General features: G+C 43.0%; 1 protein-coding gene across 1 annotated transcript in view; it reads right to left on the bottom strand.

Moving 5' to 3' along the window:
* met (MET proto-oncogene, receptor tyrosine kinase) overlaps window positions 1-22,668 on the bottom strand; it is a 76,037-nt gene that overhangs the window by 29,703 nt on the left and 23,666 nt on the right. The window contains exons 3-10 of the mRNA XM_073471280.1: window positions 18,562-18,765; window positions 12,812-12,940; window positions 10,760-10,936; window positions 8,872-9,026; window positions 8,098-8,212; window positions 7,878-8,014; window positions 7,377-7,541; window positions 6,881-6,980 (exon numbers count right to left, since the gene is read on the bottom strand). Of these exons, the coding sequence (XP_073327381.1) occupies window positions 6,881-6,980; window positions 7,377-7,541; window positions 7,878-8,014; window positions 8,098-8,212; window positions 8,872-9,026; window positions 10,760-10,936; window positions 12,812-12,940; window positions 18,562-18,765 (1,182 nt within the window). The remainder of the gene's footprint in view (window positions 1-6,880; window positions 6,981-7,376; window positions 7,542-7,877; window positions 8,015-8,097; window positions 8,213-8,871; window positions 9,027-10,759; window positions 10,937-12,811; window positions 12,941-18,561; window positions 18,766-22,668) is intronic.

Below are 22,668 nucleotides of genomic sequence, written 5' to 3'. Positions count from 1 at the left end.
ACCAGGCTGCATTTGGCCCACTTTTGGGCAGAGGTGGATAGATTGTGACGGCCAGAGCCACCACACTGAGCTTCACAATGGCTCTTCAGAAACATATTGGTGACGTCAAAGAGACAAGGTTACATCCATTGCTTAGTCTATGGTTTGTAAGGTTTTTACGTCTGGAAGAAAGAATAACTTCTTATCCGACAGAGCGATGAGAAATACTTCAACTGAGGCCAAAACATGACAACACTGTTTGATGTGTTTATATGCAATAGATATCGTTTTTCATATCCTGTTTTACATTAATAAATTGGCACACATTCACACCAGCACTGCACAACAACAGTCTAGTCTTTTGATTGCCAACAAGCTGGAAGCAGTTGGAGCTTTGAAGCACCTTTAACCGCTGACAGAGGGCAAAGCTCATTCACTTTCATTCACTTCCGTCTCTCGGACACCCTCCAGCTGTGGGGGGTATGGGAAAGGAAAGAGGCTTCATGAGGCATTCAGGTGTCAGCTGGAGGGATTTAGCTCCGCTGGGACGAGATAGGAAGAGGAGTCGGACACGAAACAAGCCAGTTTGTGAGAGCAGGCGACAGGTGTCTGGCCATGGTGAAGCCTCCTGTTAGACCACTAACTATCTGAGATGGTGCAGCCTGGCAAAGCAGCGCTGGCATGAAAAACTTTACTCCCTGAGCTTTGTGAGTGATCTGTGTGTGTTCACGGATCACTTTTTTTGCTGTTTTTTTGTGTATGTGCAGCCCCCGTTGGCTTTGTGGCCATGCCAGCTTTTCACGACGGATCGTTAAAAAAAAATCTCTTTCATGTTGTGGGAAAGCTGAGATTGGCTGAGACCAGGCTTTACTGGAGATCTGAGAAACAGATATCAAGTCAACAGTGGACGTTTTTTCTTCCTATTTCATGCTCCGGCTCCAGCTGAGAACCCTGAACCTCTGCTGCTGCCTGTTAGCAAGTCTTGGTTGCTTCCTCCCTCCAACCTGCTCTGGTGTGAAGAACTCTTAGATTCTTGTTCGACTGGAAAACAGATTTCACCGACCGAAAAGAACATCATTCAACTGCTGTGGCTTCTTTTTGGAGACAAAACCGATCACACGGCCGACGTTTAAGTTTATGAACGCAGCTCTGGAGGCATGACAGACTGGCTCACATTACCCACAGCGCCGTTCCACTGGCGATGGAAACCTCTGGGATGTCCGTTCGCCTTTATTTTGCGGGGTTAAGACAATAAGACACTTATACTGTCCCTTCCCAGGCTGAGCCTTAACTCATCCCGTTTACTGGAAGGAATTTAACAGGCGACAGCTGGGGCCCTACGGGGCATGATCCCATCCTAAATCATTAGTAATGATAGCCTTATTTTATACAGGCTGCTCTCTTTCTCTCTCTCTAGGAAGCTAGAAATTTGTTTTGAATCAATCCTCTCCCTCCGGTCTGTTATTCCAGTTTAAAATGAACAATAAACCATCAGGGAAAGGATTTGCTACAACACACTGTCTTTCAGTCATCCCATAGCTATTTATTCTTCAGATCTAAACAGAAAGGGTTTTAAAAGGTTTTTAAAATAAAAGACAGTCAGCATGTGTTTTACGCTTGAAAGGCAAGTGAACTCAGTTGACATAAAGAGCTCTTTAACACACTCAATGACCCTGTTCATCTAAGATAACTGGTGAAATTACACGCGGTAAATTTGGCTGAAACTTTAAAGCAACATTTCAGAACTAGAATGGCACTAGAGTGAATACCTCCTCTGAGGCCAGGTTCTCGTAATGTTCAAGAAAGTGAGAACAATTCCTGGATTCATCCCTTTATCCGGATCCGCAGCAAAAGTTATCCACCCATCCTCCATCCAAGTTTCACGGAAATCCCTTCAGTTGTTTATGTATAATCCTGCTGACAAACCAACCAACCATTGGACACGGGTGAAAACATAAACTCGGATAAACCGAAATATAAAGCAGCTACGGGGAACTTCAAATTTGTGTTGTTTCTGGTGGCCCCTGTGGACAAAAGCGGTATGAGCACCGCCGCATCTGGATATAAAGATGAAGTGAGTGAAAGAAAGGTGAAATGTCTTTTCAATAAGCACCACTGTTTGCAGGATGCATGGCGATGAGGCAATTTATCTATTTGAAGCTGTGTTAGATTAATACTGTGTAATATGATGATGGTAAAACAAACTTTCAGTTTCAGTGCCATTTTAACATCTAGGTTAGCCTACAGTTAACAGATTCAGTCGCTTGTTACGAGTAATTTTGTTGAGAAAAGCCAGAGAGAGAAGAAGTTATCAACTGACCCGGTGACAAGCATTAAGAATAACTAAAATCACTATATCGTAGTAGCCACTCTTCTTGCTGATGGTTTACTTATGTAGGTATTAAGTTGAGACTGTTTCATACAAAGTGAGAAACTTCTTCTAGTACATTTAAAACCTTTTAACATCTGTAGTCGTTTATTATTTGGCTGTAGAATTTCTGATTCTTGTATTTTGTTCAGAGCCTATCCATAAGAAAGGTGTTAAATGAGATGATATCTTGGCCACAGAGAATGTTTCTGACTGGCTGGCTGGTTGAAACACAGTTCCAGTCTGTTAACTAGTTTTTCTAAATCAGTGAGCGAAGCAAATTAAACTGCAGGTGACCATAGCAACAGCACTTCAGGTGAAACAGACGTGATCATGAGTTCAACTGAAGGTGGTCATGGTTTTAAGAAAAATGTAATGTCTTATTTTTTGTATATCAGGACACTTTGTTGTCACACTCAGGGCATTGGATGTTATGTTTGTGTAAAGAGGATGAACACAGAGATATTTATTGGATAAGATGTGTATGACGGAAACTGGGTTGGATGGAGTATTTTATTTCTTCCTACTCCTTTTTGGACATGAATTTGGTGTTAGCTGTCAATGTGATTGGTTGATGTTGCTGTTTTTATCGCCTTACATATTTATTTACAAGATCAAAATAAATTATATTCTTTTCTGTATCATGTAGCCGTATTTATAGCCTTAAAATGACCAGTTTTCCTGCCTTTTTGACTTTTCAATGTTTTTTTTTGTTTTATTCATCAAGAGGGAGATGACCAAACATCCTGGTTTACCTCACACAGACTACACACATTAACGTGCTGCAACAATCATCTCTGTGTTGACCCTCACAGCACTTTCACTGAAGCAGTTGGAAGTAAAGTGCTCAAAGGTGCCTTGATAGAAACTGCAGAGGGAGGAGGGGCAGCGTTGGATGTAAGTTCAGATTCTTGTCAGGTGAATAAGGGATTCGATCGAGCAATTTCTGGATCGTAAGCCTAATTTCAGCGCCCTCGAGCTGTGTCTCTTCACGCTGCTTGTGTGTAACGAAGCCTGAGCTCCCCAGAGAGCCATCAGCCGCTGACCTGAACACAGGTCAATGACCAGGGAAAGGGAAACTGAAAGATGAGACACTGCAGGGAGAGTGTGTGTGAGAAAAAGAGAGGGAGACAAACAGAGGAAGAAACATAGATGAGAGCTAAAAGGATAGTGAGTCACTAAGGTTTGAGATGGAGGTCTTATTCCGTGTGCGTTGCTATCGGTGTGTGTGTTTACGGAGTGCATAACAACCTCCTGACTGAACCTGCAGAAGCGTGTGCCACAGGATGACAGATAACATCATTACAAAGCACTGCTTGTCCTCAAACCGCCTCCCAAAGGCAAACATCACACACACTCGGAGAACAACACACCTTTGAAAAAGGGCTCTTTGTTATGACTCACGGAGAAATATGTCACCTTCACTCCGAAAGACTATGTTTTCAAAAAAGCTACTTGTAACGTCAAATAAGACACATGTTGTTAAAACTCCTCGAAAATTGTAAAAATCATGAATTCTGTTAGAAGATTTGAAAGATTTTACCACATTTCTAGCAACTCTCTTGCCATATATTTTCTGTTTCAGTCCAGCTAATGTAGGAGATGACTTGAGGTTAAATTAGAGCTGCAACATTTGATCATTTAATCTGTTAATTGTCAACTATTAAATGAATCACAAACTATTTTGATAATCGATCAAAAAAGTCATTTTTTCCTCTTAAATGTGAATATTTTCAGGTTTCCTTACTATTTTATGACAGCAGACTGAATATCTTTGAGTTCTGAACAAAACACATGAGGCAGTCAGTTTGGACTTGGAAACACTGATTTCTGTCATGTCATAGACCAAACGAAATAATCATTAGTTTCAAAAGAATTGGAGAATTTTGTGCAGTTCAACCAATAAAAAGGCACTCTGTTACTCTCTTTTCTTTCAAAGGATGGGGTATCATTTCAGCAACAACTGCAATGAAACCCAAGCTGTGAGGCTGTTATCCAAGAGCACTATAACAGTGGATCAGAAGGTCAAAAAGTTCACACAGAGGTGGGAAGTTTCTGTGGTCAGTATTATTTCTTCAGACAGCGCCGGCTCTTTTCTGGCTACAACATGAAAACGTCATTCGGCGCAACACTGGACAAAAGGAATACTGTTATTCTTGCTGAATGTTGTGTCTGCGTTATGAAGTGGGGGTCTTCTCATGGAATTTCATGTTGGGTTATTAAAGATGATCCAAAAAACAGAGACAGAGAGAAGCACGGCATATTATCAGGTCATCTCCGGCTATCATTGAGTCATAAAAGAACTATTTTCTTACAAGTTAAGAAATCTGCTAACACATTAAGGATATGCAAACCTAAAATTAATAGAATGTGTGAACATTTCTTTCTTGAAATGAGTATCTTCAGTATGTTGAAACATGAAAGAATGAGAGTTTTCTTTAGAATCAAGAAAAATACAACTTGAAACACTTTAAAACAGGGCTGACCAAAGTTCATTTTGGCTCACCAGATGTTTCTAAAAAACTAAATCAATAAAAAGTCAAATAGATTATAATATCGTTGCTTATGCAGTTTTGTTTTTTTGAGATTAAAACATTTTTTTTGAATTAGTATGAATTAATTTTCATAATCTGAGCTCCAGGCACAGAGTGACGCACAGGAAGTAAGTCGATTAAGGGAACTTGGGATCTTGGGACCATTTTGCATTTTAACAATACAATACTACACAATACTATACAATCTGTGTTTGAATTGGCCCGTGGCCCACCATTAAATTTCCTTTAGCCCCTAAAGGGAAAATATTTGTGTGTCCCTACTGTAAATTTTGCCCTGGAAGATCCTGTTCGCTTAATTCTTAAAAAAATCTTAACAACAAATGATTTGATATGTTTTTGCAATGAGTGACTGGTGGAAACAAGCAAATCTATCAGGAAAGATATCATTTTGCAGGCCTTCTTCTGTTCACCTATGATCCTCCTGCTCAGGTTATATAATAGAGCAGTTAAAGGCTCCTACTGACTTGAATCTGTCAGTATCCCTGATGAAACCTCAAAATGTCTTCATGGCTAAGAGCAACAAGTCCTGTTGCCCTTAACTTATGACCAGATGACTGAGAAGCTGCACAGACTCATAAATGGCATGTTCTAAACATTTAACACCTTTTTAAGGGCTTTATAATGAAGCTACATCAGTTTGAGACATTTTAAGGGCTTACAGACAGCGTGGTGAAAGCCTGCCGAGTGTTAGGGTCGGATAATTTAAAACACCTCCGGGCCGTCGCTGTAAAGGCCAGCCAGTCTAATGGAGCGATGAAGTGCTACAAGCATTTGTGTGTGTGCGAGTGTGTGTATCAATTTACTACAGTAAGTAGAATAAAGTCTGACGGAGGTGAAGAGAGCCAAAGCATCCTAAAGTCTTCGCTCAGCTACCGTGCAAGAGTCAGAGGTGACAGCTGGATCCTACACATCAGACTGTGGATTTTCCATTTCCTTTCTTCTCATGTTTGTCTGACACTTTAGCTCTTTTCCATTGTTGAGAACTCTTTTTTCTTCTAGATTTTTTTTTTGGGGGGGGGGGGGGGGGGGCGTCAGTATGTATAATGACAAAACCATATATATGAGAGCGAGGTATTTGAAAAAGAATTATTACATTTTGCCTGCTCCTCATCTTGTGATATTTCTAGTGTTTTTTTTTAACCTGTCGACTCAGAATATAAGAAGACGCAGGAACTAAACGGGGGAACTACATCAGGAACAAAAAGTTCCTTTGATTCCCTTATTTCACCCCGTTAAATGTGAAAATGTTTAGCTCTACACGCTTTTTGTCCCTGCTGTTTCTCTGATATCCACCCTTGCTCTCACTCTTGTGAATCAAGGGGTTAACTTCAACCAAACCAGAAAAGTGGAAAGATGCACCACGATGGTTTCAGTGAGTTTTATTTTTGTTTCTGTCGAGTTTGGATGGATGGAAGTGTGTTTTATGTGCACAAAATTTTTTATTGTAAATGGATTTGGCATAAAATGACACGATAGCGGTTACTCTCGTTGCAACCATTACAGCCATGTTGCAGCTGCGGGCTCAGGCTATTGACTGGACCACTTCTAAAATGTTCTGAACCTGTAAGTCATTTATGCAACAAAATATGTAGACATAATGGCCAGGTATAAAAATACAGCAAATTCTCTTTAACAAAAAAGAAATTTCCATCCCAAGTGCCATACTGGTGCTAATATTGATACAGTATTACGATATATGCTTCTAAAAGAGATGAGAGTACCACGTCAGTAGCAGGAATGTTATTTGGACGCAGGAGAAGTTGTTGACGTCAAAATGCACTTATTGTAAGTCTCGCTGGATAAAAGCAGGTTAATAAATGTGATGTAATGTAAAATGTAATGTATGGAAAGTACCTTAAAATGCTCCTGAAGAGAATTATTTCTCTACTCTGTTGATGGGTGGCTTTATTGCTAAGCCAAAGCTTAAAATTAACTCAGATTGCCATCATTTCAGATATGAAACCCTTGTTGTACTCACCACATGAAACACCTCAGCATCCTGACCGGTGGTGAGGACCATCTGGGGCTGGAGGCCGGACTGGAGGAAGAAGCCGTGAGCAGCCACCGTGCAGCCTCCGCTACAGTGAGGGGGATGAGAACGGATGTCAGCGTCAGCGTCAGACAGAGTAGACACAGTAGAGCCCCACTGGGAGGGACCTGCTGTTAGCGTTAGCAGTTTAGCCACTCGTCACCTCCTACTCATTTCCTCCTGCTGTAAAAGTGAAGCATTAATCTGTCTCTGCTCATTCGCAGATATTCTCAGTCAAACTCGCCCTCGCTTTCCTCTCTCGTGTACCTCCATCTGGGTGAAGAAACATTAAAGGGCTCAAGTTTGAAGGAAATTAGTCGAGCTGACATTGACAAAGAGTGATATCAAAACCATTTCTGGAAAGCAGTGCTGGCCACCATACAGATGTGGTGAATAAATCTATAACTAGACTGTAAACCCCATTCAGAGTGAATATAACTCTAACCTGACAAAAGAGCGTGAGGGCTGGATGCTGTTGATGATGGGGTCTTGGTTGTAGGTGAACTCCACAGGGGCGAGGCGCTCCACCGAATCCACCGTGAGCTTCACGGACTGCTTGGAGGCAAAGGTGTTCGGAGGCGTCTTACAGGTCAGCATGCTCGATGACAAGCTGATGGCAGAGGGGGTGAGGGGGATGAGTAAACACACATACTGTTGAGTTAGTATACAGTGGTAGCCATTGTTCAGGCCCCTATTCATGCATTTCTCTTGAATTGGTTCTGATTCCTGCTTGAGCGGGAAATGAGACAGAATAAGGAAAAGATCGAGAATACTGGAACCATTAACCAATCCCCCAGTCCCCCCAAGCCCTTTCAAGCAAGAAAGAAAAAGGCAGTCTTGACGTACACACTTTTGAAAAGCTTTCTCTGATATGCAGTGGGTGAGGAAAAGATGAGGAGAAAACAAAAAAGAAGAAGAGAAGGGATAAAAATGTGACTGAACTGACCTCTGGATCTTACAGGCTGACTTCCCTATCGTCACCTCTCGCTTGTTCCCAGTGTCCAGGAAGGCTCCTCTGATGGTCAGCATGGTGTTACCGGACTTTGGCCCGAATGTCGGGAAGATTTCGTGAATGACGGGGTCCTAAACATAAAGACCATCTTTCACGTTATGTTTGTTTCTTTTGTTTAAAAAAAGTGCAATCGAAAACAAAGTGCCGTTCTTACCACAAAGGTGAAGCCCTCCATCGTGGCTACCTTGTGGCCACTGGTGACCTTCACTGTGTGACCTGATGGGGTGAAGTTCCCGCTGAACACCGGGGAACACTGGATCTCAGTCCACCTAAACACAACCCCCCCAAACAACACACAGACCAGGCATTATACCACGAGCCACCCAGCATTTATCTTAATTCAATGATCATCTACTGCCCTGCAGTAACACACAAAGAGGCCATCTTCATCTGGGATTTGGAGGGCAGTGTTTTTTTATTTTTTTCCCAGTTTGTAATGAGGTTGTTTGTAGCGAGAGGGAGTTTGTAATGGGAAATGGTCCCAGTGGATTTGGGCGAGTGGAAAGTCTGGATGCAGCGATTTTTCCCAGCAATTTTTCAGTTAGAGGAGTCATGTGTTGAATGTGGCGGGCTGAGGGAGAGGGGGGGTGGGGTGGAGGGAGGGGGGCTTCTTAACATTCTTTCTTCAACACAATAACCTCCATTAAACCTGCTCTGCCCCTATAGGACGCCAGTGTACTGGTGCCTTTATCTTGTAAACACCCACCACTTAACACACACTCTGTCTCTCTCTGCCTCTCAAAGGTGGCTTTTCAGATACCGTCTAGGAACAGTGCTCACTGCAAAATGCAAGAACACCAGCCCAACGCGCACACTGACTGGCACAATAACTAGTGCATCAACAACTTTCCACAAAGCACACACAGGCATGGGAGCAAGACGTAGAAGCCGTATGCTCCCTGAAATAAACAAACACACCCACACATACCTGTTGATGTCTTGTCTGGCCAGTTTGCAGGGAGCTCCGGCCACCTCCACCGTTACAGCTGAAGCCTTGAAGCTCTCCGTCTTGTCGAAGCCAAAGTTGTCCCCACACATCGTCACCACTGTGGAACCTCGTATGGGTCCAGATGTTGGAAAAATCTAATGCACACACAAGGAAAATGTACAGTGTAAGCATTTACCCAGTCTGAGAGCATGATAATAAATAAAGAATCAGTGGTGACCTGCTCCTTCTACTTTCATGCTGTATGTGTAACCTTTTACAGAATCAGCATCGTGGTGTCGATTAAGACCATGACCATCATCATAACTACAGTACACAGATGTCTTTGACACAACTTCATCACTGTTGTTTCTTCAGCTTCCGTGCATGTTAGTTCATTTGTTGATATGTTAAAATAAAATTCTGGCCATATCTTACAATTTGTCCCTTAAACTTAATATTGTTTATAACTGCTTTGTTTGATTTTAAGTCCTCTCAGTACATCGCTGCTTGTTTTTTAAACTGTGTCTTGTAAAGTGTCCTTAAAGGAGACATAAAATGCTCATTTTCAGGTTCAGAATTTTATTTTGGGCCACTCATAGAATAGGTTTACAAGCTGAAATGCTCACATCACATCACATTACCCTCCTTTATACCCAGTCTCCTCTGATTGGTCAACCCACACACGCCTGAACCAGCTTACAACAAAAGAGCAGTTGTGCCTAATCAATTCTTACGTGCCAAACTGCAAATGTGTGACATGATGACGTAGTGTGATGTCACAAAGTCACAGAATCTGACCTTTTTAACTTTTAAGATCTTTTACTTCGACAAGAAGGAAAAGAAAAAAACAAAAAAGCATAAGAGGTCTAATTTAAGGGCTTTGAAAGGTGCCTAAAGCCCCTTAAAATTCATCGTTATTATAAAATGGATTAATATTGATACTAGTGACAAATTGTTCTCCAGCAAGTACAACCTCAGTTGCAGGAACCTTTTGGGAGTGAACCTTCTGGTCTCTAACTTGCACTATTGGGGCAGAACGAATGATTCTCAAGGTTATAACATTGTTTTCCATACATTCTTTGCTTCCTGTTTCGAAGAGGATATTGTTGCAGCTCCACCTGCCTGCTGTTGTTCCAGGTGTGTTTGTTGGCTCGTCTTTACTGACAGGTTAAACATTACAACTTTTCCCTTAGCTTCTAACTCCCTCCACCATCTGCCGTTTGATCTTTGAACCTAAAGCGCTCTCTTCATTTTTTCTTCAAACATACATTCTGAGACTTAAAAAGTAAAAACAATGATTCTCATAGCCATCTTATTTTAAATATATACTTAAATTAAGAGGCTTTATTTCACGTTAATTGAGGATCAACAGCACTGCAAGTAAGTGATAAAGATGTATACCGACTTCAGATTTAAGAAAAGAAAACGAAGACACATGCATGCCACCTTTCATTGCTCTTTTCAATATACTGCCTGTAAAAACAGTCCCAGAGAAAGAGGTGTTTTTACAGGCTCTGCTACTATTAATCCATTTTGTTGCATTCAGGACAGTGGAGCTAGCTTATTGTGGGTTTTTTTTATTTGGAGACAACCTAACAGCATGGGGTGCTGCATTAAAGTCAGAAAGAATGTATACCACCCACACGGAGCTCAGTAAAGTCTCACAATGTCGGAGCTGTGTTAAGTAGGACAGTGCTGCTGTAAAAGGACGACAATTTCAGGGAGGACCATGACCTTCACAAAAGCCACACTGTAGAGACAAATACAGTGCAAACATACAGATGCACAGGCTCAACAGACAGGTTATATGAGATGTTTTTGGGAAGAGAGGAGTGAGAGAGAGTTTGAACATTGCATGATGGGTGTCGCAGCAAACTAACTCACTTACCTTAGTGATGACAGGTGTGCAGTAGTCCTGGTTCCAGACAGAGGGGGAGGGACATTGGCTGGCTCTGGTGCAGCGTCCATCACACCAGCCGCATTCTGTCACCCGTGACAACAGCAAACAGGAAGTACAGGTGGTCAGCTGACCACAGCCGGGGCCAATCAGAGGGATTTTAGTAATCTAGGAAGAGGACAGAAAGCATCATGTAATGCTGGCAGTATGCCTCAAGGACATGGGCGTAGGTTTCTATATAGATGGTCGTGACATGTCACAACCAATGTTCGAGGATTGCAAAATAGTCACTACCAATATTTGTCTGCTGCTGAGCCAGTAGTAACGTTAGTGAGTGGTAGTAGTGAGCATCTTCCAAACTGTGTCCGCTACTTGAAATGGATAAGAGGAAGAAACAGCTGAGAAACAGCGATTAAAAAGTTGAAGTCTCTGGAGGTGGAGGCTGCTAAATGTGCGAAGTTGACGGAGCTTTTTGGTGCCGGGACCAGTGACACCGACCCGCCAGCAGCCACAGGTGCTGCTGCGCCGGGAGACGAGGGAGGAGGACCTGACGATGATGAGCGAGTGGAGGCAGACAGGGTCAGTAACGTCAGCCTGGGGCTGGCTCGGCTAAATGTTTGAGACACGTCCAAAACAAAGTAAAAAAACGTTTTTACATTGAATGTGATGCGACCTCACTAACTGCATACTGATGAACGCAGCTGCCGCTAATGCTAACGTAGCTGCCGCTAATGCTAACGTAGCTCCTCAGGGACTGAAGTCGTTATTTTCTAACTTTGACAATCTAACATGTGGCAGCACATCAGCCCAGAGTTAAAGGGCTGTGACTGTTGGTAGTTGTGGTTGATTTTGTTCAAATACGCCGAATTGTGATATTATGGGTTATTATTGTTCAGATGATTTAGCTAAGCTAGCTAACAGATGCTAACGTCAGCGGTCTCTTGTTGCCATAGCAACAGTAAACATTCACGTGGCCTGATGAGCTGTAAACAGAGATACAAAACACAAGTAAACCTATAGCAAATAATAAATTTAATTTGCAATATTTACCATTGAATTTATTGTAATCTTTCAATTCATTTATTGTTTACTGAGGTGATAACTATCTAATAGGTATAATTTGTGTGTAAATGTGTTACTTTTACTGTAGTTTTCAAATGGCTGTGTATAGTGTTAGTGTATAGTCTTGAGCATTTTCAGGTCACAAAGATCTGGCTTTTTTGCATTGGGAAACACTAGTAAAGTGTCCTAATGAAAACACGACAAAGCCATTTGACTACCTTGTTCATAAATGATGGTGTCAGGACTTTTTTTTATGACACACACACTTTCATTGATAGGAATACTTGGTTTTGAGGAATGACCTCTATTTTGAGCATGTGACATGCTTTTGCAGGTTATCAACAAGGTTTTGCAGTTTGTACTAATTGTTTTGAGAAATGCACCAACTGTTGTGCAAATGTAAGTAATGATGTGAGAAAAACTCCACCCCGTCTCTGGTTTTGGGTTCTTCCCGTTAGTCTCGTCCCACCCCTGGTCATAACATAACTTCTGTTGTGATTTGACACTATAATGAACAAAGATTGATTGGTTGATTGCTATAGCTGTCAGTTTTAGTCCTTGAGTTCATAGCTACGTGCTTTATTTGTTAACTGCTATCAAGGAATATGACTCTCCTTTGTAGTATGTGTGAGAAAGGACGCCACGAGATTTGTGGACTTCTTCGTGGTGTCCGCTGATAATATAGTGGGCTGGTCTGGACAGAAAATGCCAGAGCTGAATTTTTGTCCCAGTCCACCCCTGGTAATGTCACTACCAAAGCTGAGACCAAACCTACGCCCTTGCTCAAGGAACATTGTTCTCTTTTATCTGTTGCTGTTTATATGGTGTGTCAGGATTATGTTAATATTATGCTACAGAGATGAACACAGGACAGTCTCATCTGTAGAATAGCAATCTGTACCCTACATAGCTCAACTTTCTTCTTAAACCTCATCAAACTTTGCTAGGGCTAGAGTTGCGTTTTTATGGTGCCAAGCCCACCTTGTTTCCTGTGGCCATAAGCAGAGCTCCTTCTGAGGGGTGACCATCCAGCAGTGCTACACTGGTGGAGACCGGTCTGGAGTCCAGACGGATGTTTACATGCGGAGAGACGAATCTGGAGAACAGCACCTAAAAGACAGAGGACACATTATTGCAATTTCTTTTAAAGCAACATTATGTAGAAATTAGCTTTTTGTACAATTTGGCACCCCTCTACAGTTTCTGAGTGCACCATCACAAATCCCAGGTCCCAGTAACCATGTATGTAACGCTGTGATCCTACCCTCTCACTGAAGTTACATAGTGCAGAAACAAGTGATAGAGACCAAGACACCATTCATCCTATTACAAGACACTGTACCATCGAAATGAGTTCGAAGATGTAATTTTAAGGTGTAAAAGTTACATAATGTTGCTTTAATCCAATCAAAGAGATGTGTTACATGTACCCATGAAAAGGACCTGTATTTTTTTAAATCTACCAGCACACAGGTCATCTGAGGACACCTGGTTAGGAGGTGGCGTTTTTCATTGTTGCTGTGTGTATCTGGAACGCTTCATAATGTTGTACACTGATACACATCGTTAATCAAATAGGAGGGAAACATTATACGGAGTCTGGAATAGACAACAATAGATCCACACCATCACCTGAGGACAAAACAAGCCTTCAGGATGAAAAAGTAGAAGAAGACATCAACGTTTTTCAGACATTTTGGATTGTCATAGCAGGAAAAGCACTGTAACTAACACCATTAAAGTCAGCCTGCATATCCAACATCAAGGCTCTTGCCATGTTTGGCAAGTCAAAATGGCCGCCCTGCCTAAGGTCTTGGGTTGGTTAGAAGCAACCTTATCAGGAATGATCTGATTTTACAGTAGCTTGGAAAACTGAACTCGATTACATCGTGTTTTTCATCTTCTAGTGCTTTCAAAGGAATAGTAAAGTATTTGTTATTTGTTTAATGTGAGTTCTGCCCCTTACAATGGGTAAACAAAGTCAAGTAAACACCCTTACACTCCCTGTTTTTGAGAGTTTGATGAAAAGAACAATATCAGTTTCATCTCTTGAGTGTTCAGTAAACAAACTGGTCCAGGTCGAGTAAAGTAAGTCAAAAGCAGTCAAAAGTGACTTCAAACAACTTCCATATGTATTTAACGTATGTAGAAAAAGAAATGTGATGTAACAAGTAGCACTCATCTCTTGACAAACAGCAGTTGGATATCTGGAGTTTTCATGAAGTTGGCTGATTCACAAAACTTTTCCAACTGTGCCAAAAAAACACTCATGTGACTGTTGGATGTGCTTGTGACTACCTTTCTAGCTAACAAGATGCATCATGCAAATAAAACCATTCCGGGGCTGTTGGAAGGAACTTATTTTGTGTTTTGGCAGAGGCCAGCCCTGCAGCTGCTGCCAGTCTTTGTACTAAACTAGGTTACAAAACACTTCACTTCATTCTCTCTTTACTAAATATCTTTAGTAAAAGGTAACAAAGAGACCTTCAAACTAGCTGTTAACTTCTTACATAGTCGACGGCGTTGAGAGAGAAGCAGCCTGGTTTTGGGGCGCAGAAGAAAAAGATGTAGCTGGCAGAGGAAACATGGTGTTCTCTGACATGTTGGGAGGTGTTTCAGACACACAAGTCGGCACATATACAACACACACTCCTCGTTACGCACAAATATACTTTTTCTCTCACTCACACACACTATCATAACCCTATCTCTGCAGACAACCACACACATGCAGGACTCACACAAACACTTTCAATAACACACACGTCATATGTTATAAATACGCAAGTCATATACACACATATTCAAACATAAACACACACACTCACTCTCTCTCACACACACGCACACACACACACACACACACACCTGGAACAGCATTTATCATTTGCGGTTACGCTGCAATTACAGGCCTGGGAGCAAACAGAACCGAACAGAGCCTCTAATGGGGTGTGTGGTTGCTCCAGTTACATGAAGTCCTCTAAATTATACCATTCAACCTATTAAACACACACATACACGCGCACACACACACACACACACCAACACACACAAAAAGATACAATCAATGAACACACACAATCTTTCTGCCATGTCAAGATGGAGTTACAATTCCATGTATCCTCCAAAAACAAAGCACACATGCAGTACAGCACACACCTGGCTGTGACACACACTGATGAGACACTGCAGGGATGGGAGTTATGGCATGTGTGTGTGATCTATTACTAAACAGCATCCAGAGCGTCAGAGCGTCCAGTAAATATCTCTGCATTGTACATTTTAAATGTGATTTAGTCGGCTGGCTGATACACTGCTCGCCCTCGCCTCACCCTCACATACTCCTTGTTTTCCAGCGTCATTCCTCCCTCTGTTTGAGCCTCATGATCAACGTTCGCTTTGTAACGGCGAGTATAATGGGTGGCTTTCCGCTGGGGACGAGGCCATACAACAGGCATCTCTCTGGAGGTAATAGCGGTGTAAATTACAGCTTATTGTATTAAGCAGGCGGGGGGAAGTTTGGCCTATAAACACGGCCACTGTGTTATTCCCACAGTGGCCCGAGTGAAGCCGAGGGAAACACTTCCTGAGCCAGAATGAAGTCCATTGGGGGGGAACAACGCTCTTTTTCTTTCACTGCCTCAACTCCATGTTCCCTCTTGTTCCCTCCACTGGGAGCGGGCAGGAAACTGAAATACATGAAAAGTTGACAAGTTCTTTTTATCGTTCTAACAATGAAATGAGCTGCCGGAGCAAAGAAGACCATCACTCTCACAGATTCTTTTTGTGGCACAGCTTTGGGAGAGGGCAGGTGGCCGGGGGGTCGTCAGTTCAAATGCAAGCCTTGGGCAATCAGGGCTGGGAAAGTGAATGAGACCTTGCAGTCACACCATCTTCGGGCAAGGTACAGCTTGGGTTCGAAACAAGTTTAGCCAGATTATCTAAGGGTGTATTCATAACTGTAGTTTGGTTCATTCGGTCTGAAAAAAGGGAAAGAAATACACATTGTTGAATTGGAGTTCTAGTCCAGTTGCTGTTCACACTGAGCAAACCAAGAGGAGTAAATACAAGTAACACAGAGAAATGTAGCTCATTGATTTTACAGTTTTGGTGATTTTCATCCTGCATCATCAGGACCCACATTGGGAAATCAAAATCCGATCCGATTCTTGTGCTCACATGTGCCCAAACAAACCAATCTCGGGTGGAAACGTTTCCAATTTTGACAAAAAACAAAAAAAACAAAAGTGAGCCCACCTGAAATGTGGTAAATAATCCCTCGTTTGAGAGGCATGTGCCCGATCGTGTCCACACAACTTCAGCAAGTACAAACAGCAGGTGAAACTTGTACCAGGAATTCAGCCTGTGATGGATTTTTGGGTCACAATCTTACTGTTCATTTTTGTTTTCTGTTTAAGTTTGGCTAACCTGCAGGAACAGCATGTGTAAAACCAGTGCTATCATCTGGTGATTTCACACATTTTCAGGACTCAGCCATTATTGCATCTTGGTGAGTTTGATATGATTATTAAAGAGGCAAAGCTATGAAAAAAGACCATATTGCAAGCTTTAGTTGTACTGGATGGTTTGAAAATGTAAAGCTCCATGAGAAGGAGGATTAAAAACACAATCACTGCCGACGTTTTTGTCTCTTTGTACACATTCTTCTCTCCAGGTTCTCGACTACCTTGTCATTGTCCGTTGTAATTATTCCTTTCTCTTGGTTTCTTGCTCTCCGCTTCTTGGAACTGGTCTCATTCTCCCTCTCTATGACATTTACTAATCTGATAGCTAATAGAGGTTAAGAAGTGTTCAGTTCACTCCGTCAGAAGTCTCTGTCTCCCCTCCCTCTCTGTCTCAATGATGGGCAGAACACACTCGATAAAATGGAAAGTCTTGCACTGTAGGACAGCTGCTCTTCTCTTCAGACCTTCTAAAACCCTTCGTCTAAAACAATGAACTTCAGCCAATGCTGCCAACCACAAAAAACAAAACAAAACAAAAAAAAACTGAAGGAGGGCCTGGGTGGAGGGGGGGCTGATGGTAGGGCAAACGCACAGCAACAGCTGCACGGGATGCTCAGCGAGTAGAAAATGCCGTGCGAGGGAACGTGTCAGCGGAGCCCGCCGTTCACCATTAACGTGCTGTTCGGCTTGTAAGCCCCCTCGCACCCCACTACCAACGTCTCTACCCTCCCTCCATCCCTCCCTCCCCTCCCTTTCCGTGCAGCTGTCGACCCTTTTTTTCCACGTCTCTCTTGCCTTTTATTTTTTTTCCATGCCTGTCTTTTCATTCTTGTGTTTCAAAAACACGTGAGGTAATTCAGCGTCTACTTCATGCGTTTCATACCACTCGTCGTAGTTTTTGGTCCAGCGCCATACTGATGCGCCGGTGCGACACTTGATGCACTTTACTGTGCAGCCGTGACCATTGCATGCATGTGTGGATGGGCCAAAGAAGACTTAAACACCACATGAAAAAAGTGGGAAAGTGTCTACGGTGAGTCACAGGCTGGTCATACTGAGTTAATTAAGTTGACTGCCAAAATGTTATATTTCACCCTGACGATCAGCACTTAAATGACTCTTCAAAACAAAATATTGTAATTAATAGATCACAAAGAGGCCAAATCCACATTAGAACTGCAGGTGCACTGGCAGTAAAAGCAAAGACATTAGGTCTAACTCTGTAAAGTCATGCAAACATATTCTTGACACTGATTAGATGATTTGCGTGTCTAGATGTAAAACTGGAGAAAATTTGGTTTAAAGTTTTTCTTTCAGATATCTTAAATGGCTTACAAGCATTGTTTGAAAAGTACTATAATGATCATATTTGAAAGACTTGTATGTATATTGTCCAAGAAACCTTTGACATGCAAATTACAAAATTAGTGCTTACTTACTAAGTGCCTGCTAAAAGGAAGAGTGGTTAAGAGTACATAGTCACTTAACCTCACGGAAGAAAGCAAGAAGGTTATGGGGTGGCCTCTACTTCAGAAGTGTGTCTATTATTTATTTTTTCTGATTCTAATTTAGTCTTTACATGCAAATCCAAGACAAATAGCTCAAAGGGAAATTTAATCATTGCTCCACATAATTTAAACTCACAAAATGAAGCCCCCTCCTGTGAGCAGAGGCAGTCATGTTTTCTCTCAAACTCTCCCTAAACAGGATACATAATATATCCAAAAGTGCAAAGATGTGACTACTAGTACCCTCTAGTCACTGGCACACCCTAACTCAAGTTCTCACCTCACTAAAATCCCCTATAAGCCGTTTTTTTGTGTGAGACGCTGAAAGCAGCTAACCAGCGATCAGTAAACAGTTAATTCCCTCAACTGTTGGTTTGTACAATGATCGGCAAAATGGCCTGTGTTTGCTCAGATGGCAGACTGGAACGTGGGCTTTTTGGAGGCTCACTAAGCAAAGGTCAAAGGTAAGCAAATTGTGCAAACAGAAAAAGGTCCTGCTGCTGCGCTAGTAGTTTCCCCCAACCTGCCTGTAGCAGAGGCACCTGCAGCTGACTGCGTGTTGTGTCTCCAGCAGAGCGCTTTCACTCGTCATGCACCAACATCCTGCTGCATTTACATGAACAATGAGAGAGGGAAACCGCACCGGCCACTGTAGCCTCAGGGTCTCTGTTTATGCCTAACTGCTAGTATTTTCCATGCAAATGAGGTTCTTGTCAGTCTTTCAAAGAGATTCAGTGTAAATAAAGGAGTGATTTACCTGGATGTGGCGTCCGTCGGCAGTGCCAAGGTATGCTACTGCGCGGCCATGGACGGGCACCACAGTGATAGAGGTTACCAAGGTGTTGGTCAACTCTTTGTGCCAGAACTCCAACCTTTGGACAAACTGGGTCACCTGCAGGCGGTACTTGCCCTCTTTGCCTTCATGGATTCCCTCATGCGGGTCGCAGTCGTCTGATGAAGTCTGCAGAGAAACCAAAGGCATCAGTAAGACAAAAAAAACCTGCAGTGTGCTCCAAGAATAACAAAATAAAGAGAGACTAACAGTGGAGAGAGTGCTTTTCATTGCGGTTACAAGCATGATATTGATATGGCATAAAGCGCAGCCAAGAAATGTCAATGTGGTCATGTTTAACACTGAAGAACAGCCACTTAATAGTAGTAGTACTGCATAAGAACAAAAATGTGTAACAAGCAATAAAGACTGCTGATTGCCACAGATATTCGATGATGAACTGTTAATCATACTTTCTGGGAATCTTCAGCAAGATTGGATCACTTTATCCAAACAGATTGCTCTCTAAAAACTGCCCATTATATAATATCATGTTGAAGTATCTCCTTTCATATCTGGCCCGATGGGGGAGGGTTAAGAGCCAAACCTCCTAAGCCCCCCTTAGCTACTCTTTCATCAGGCTGTGCTCGTAATGGAGGTCTCGGCGTGATAGTACCTCCAGGGCAAGTGCACGCTTTGTTGGGTAGAAGTTTGCGGACGGCAGGATTTCATGGGAAACAGCGAGGAGACATTCATGCTGTTTTTCATTCCACGAGTTGCTTTTTCTCTCTCCGACTGGGCAACCCCACTTTTTTTTTTCCGTTCTCCACCCTCCTCTTTCTCTACTTCCGTCTCCTCGCACAGTTTTAACCACAATCTGTCCCTCCAGCTCCCCTCTTTGGTTTTCAAGCGTCGCTCGGCTGTGCAGATTGTTGTGTCTGGAGCCTTTGGAGCATACAGTGAAAGCACAGACTGTGCTGTAGCCAGAGCTGGATTCAGGGCCTTTTCTCTATCAGTAACCCCCTCCCTCTCTCCTCTCACTGCCCAGCCCTGCTCTCTCGCTGCTCCGGCTCTTTTTGTGTTTAGTCATGGCCTCCTGTCCCAGCCTCAGGTTTCATTAATTATTAATGACCCAGAGGGTGGCGGGCCTCTTGTGGCTCTTAAGGTCCTTGACCTGGCCGCCTGACCAGGCCTGAGCTTTCTGTTGTTTTCTCAGCTTCAGTGGATGACCACCCCTTCACTGAAGTCACAAGGAGGGGGGAGGGAGTGCAGGTAGAACGATTATGACGATGTGGATGCCCTTCCGTATCTCACATATGCATTCAGTTTTAGCAGGAAACTTTCGTCAGAGAGATGTTTGTGACCTTAGTTTTGACCTTTTATTGTGACTCAAGGGGTAATAGTTGATCTTGTTGCATCAAACAAAGCTCATTTTAATCATTTGCAGACTAATGATCTCTTTCTGCCTCTACCAAAAGCACTCCCTGGGTCATAAGGCCATTATTTGTGGGTTTTCTGTGAAACCCGCTGCATCATTTGTTTAGTGTAGATGCTTTGAAGATGAGGGGAACAATGGTGGAGCGATAAATCAGAAAAAAGTTTCTTTCTTGGTGACATTACATAGCCGAGACGAACGGGACCGCACGAAGAGGAAAGCCGAGGAAAGCAGAGAAACCTGGCTGACTGACAAGCACGCAGAAACAAACCTTGGTTAAATTAAATGTCCTCAAGGCCAGTGGCTGCAGTTAGAGAGACAATGGTTAAGTCAAGCGCAGGGAAAATGTGGAGGAAATTGAAAGCTGGCTGAAAGGTTGGATGTTTTTATGCCAAATGCACAGCTGTCAGGTTGTTCGTGCGGCAAGCTGATCTGCACTGAATTACTCAGCGTTGACGAGTGGAGAAATAGCGCAGTCCGGACAAGAAATGACAGTTTGTGACTGAAATTGATTTGAAGTTGGATAAAGATATGGACACGTAGCAGGAGAGGAGGGTTTGCGAGCAGACGAAATGTCTTTTCTTCAAATATGATGGACAGGCTGCTTTTGATGTGTGACCCTGCGTGTGTTTGTTAACCTTTACGATATCTACTTTTACCCAGAAATTCAGTTCGTGATCCTGTCTCCTGTTTGCACTTTAGAACAGACCAAGCTTTCACTGAACACATATGAAAAACATGGGAATCTTCCAAAACTCCCCTCACTTCTCAAAACTACGGCAGACAGAGATGTCATCGCTGCGGAGAGATTATGCCACGCGGCTCAAAAAACAGACCGTGGGCTGATTATTTTCAGAGCAAACAAACAGGACTTTGGGGTGTTTGTTGAAGCGGAGCAGGACGATGGGAGGGAGGGCCAGAGGGGTCTTGGAGGCATTCCTCTGCCTCGGCTAAGGTATTCCTGAGGATCAAGGCAATGAAATTGGACAGTGGAAAGACTGTTTTGACAAGCTTCGTTTGAAGCTCCGCTGCTGTTATCCATGGCTGCTTCTTGGCACCGAGGCAGAGATTTAGAGGACGTCACATGGAGGCAAACAGGTTCCTCGAGAAAGTGTTACATAAAGTTCAATAAAGCACTTAAATGTATATTGTTCATTAAAGTTTAAGTTTAAACCAATGTCGCTTGGCAACCACAGAATTGAAACAATAGTTGATGGACAGAAAAAAAAAAAATTCAGGAGAGTTTGAAGCAAACTTTTCACCCTTCTCTTCATTCATCTTTTGGGAGATTTACGGCGTTGGCAAGTGCTCCTGATGTTCTACATCTCTCAGGCCATTTTGTGAACGTGTCTTTCAGCCGTAGAACAGGCACCGTGGGGCAGATGTGTGAAATATTGAACACCTTTTGCCCCATACTTAACCAGCAGCCATTGTCCCCAAAACAACGGCACGGCGATAGGGTTTCGGTGTCGTGGAGCTCCTAAACCCCGCGGCACAGCTCAGGAGAGTCAAGAGGGGGGTGAAAGGTGATCCGCGTGGTCTAATGTCGTTTTCATACTCTCGCTGTGGCCCCTGGGTCCCGTGTGAATAGACACACTAATGCCTGAATTATAAACCATGGACTGGGTTACTGCCAGAAGAGGGTTTGGATACAAACACTGTCAATGCCGTGCAAAAATAGGGTAAAGGCGCTCTTGCTAATGTACAAAAATACACATCATGTTGCGAAGGCTTAGCCAGAGTTAGCAGACTTGCACACATGCACAAAGTCTGTCTCGTTGCTGGACGCTCAGCTGGCTCCCGCACTGGAATAACAGACCTTTGACCTCCGGATTGCATGTGCAATTGTGCGCTCCAGACAGCGGAGAGGTTTGGTTGTCGTTGGGGTGTGTGGAAATGCATTTTTAAGAGAAAGTGAAATGCAAAGGAATGCAGAGTGCACATATAGGCCCCTCACTCTCTCTCTCTGTGCATGTGTATGTGTGTGTTGAGGGGGGGGGGGAGTCCATTGTTGTGGTAATGTTGGGACACACATTACAGTACTCCACCTGGACTTCGGGTGCACGTAACTCTGCAACCTGACCCTCAGAGGCTGTAATGACCGTGGCGTGTGTGTGCGTCTACACAGTACACAGGTGGCTGGTCGCGCTGAGCATATGTAGCCATGTGTTAATGTGCGTGTGTGTTGCTGTAGGGGACTGTCAGGGTGTTAGGGACAGTTAAGGGAGGGAGAGAATCTGACAATAAGCCGAGGACAGAGCCTGGCGCTCACAGTGCAGCTGGCCTCGCCCTCGAGTGGCCCCCCTCAGACGCCAGGCAGGACTAGCTTTGTTTACAGCGGGGCTCTGAGGCCCTCACACATAAACAAGTGGAGTGAGAATAATGTGTGGAGATTATAGCAAAATTAGACATATTAAACATCATATAGAATGACTGGTAGCAAATTACATTTACTTAAAGAAGATTGTAGGGACACATTTTCTAGAAATCTATACATCTAATGCATGTTTTAATGTTTCTGGTGATGAAGTTCTGATTATACTGGCAGAAAATGTTGTTACCATTGTTTTCAGCTCCAGTGTCTAGTCTAATAGATGAAGATTTCAGATGAGACAGTGGGAACTTTCCACAGACGCACTGTAGTCTCTGAAACACTG

Source organism: Pagrus major, chromosome 8 (assembly GCF_040436345.1).
Source record: "Pagrus major chromosome 8, Pma_NU_1.0".
NCBI lineage: Eukaryota > Metazoa > Chordata > Actinopteri > Spariformes > Sparidae > Pagrus > Pagrus major.
The sequence above is the reverse complement of the archived record's forward strand: the minus strand, read 5'-3'. Positions and strand labels throughout refer to the sequence as shown.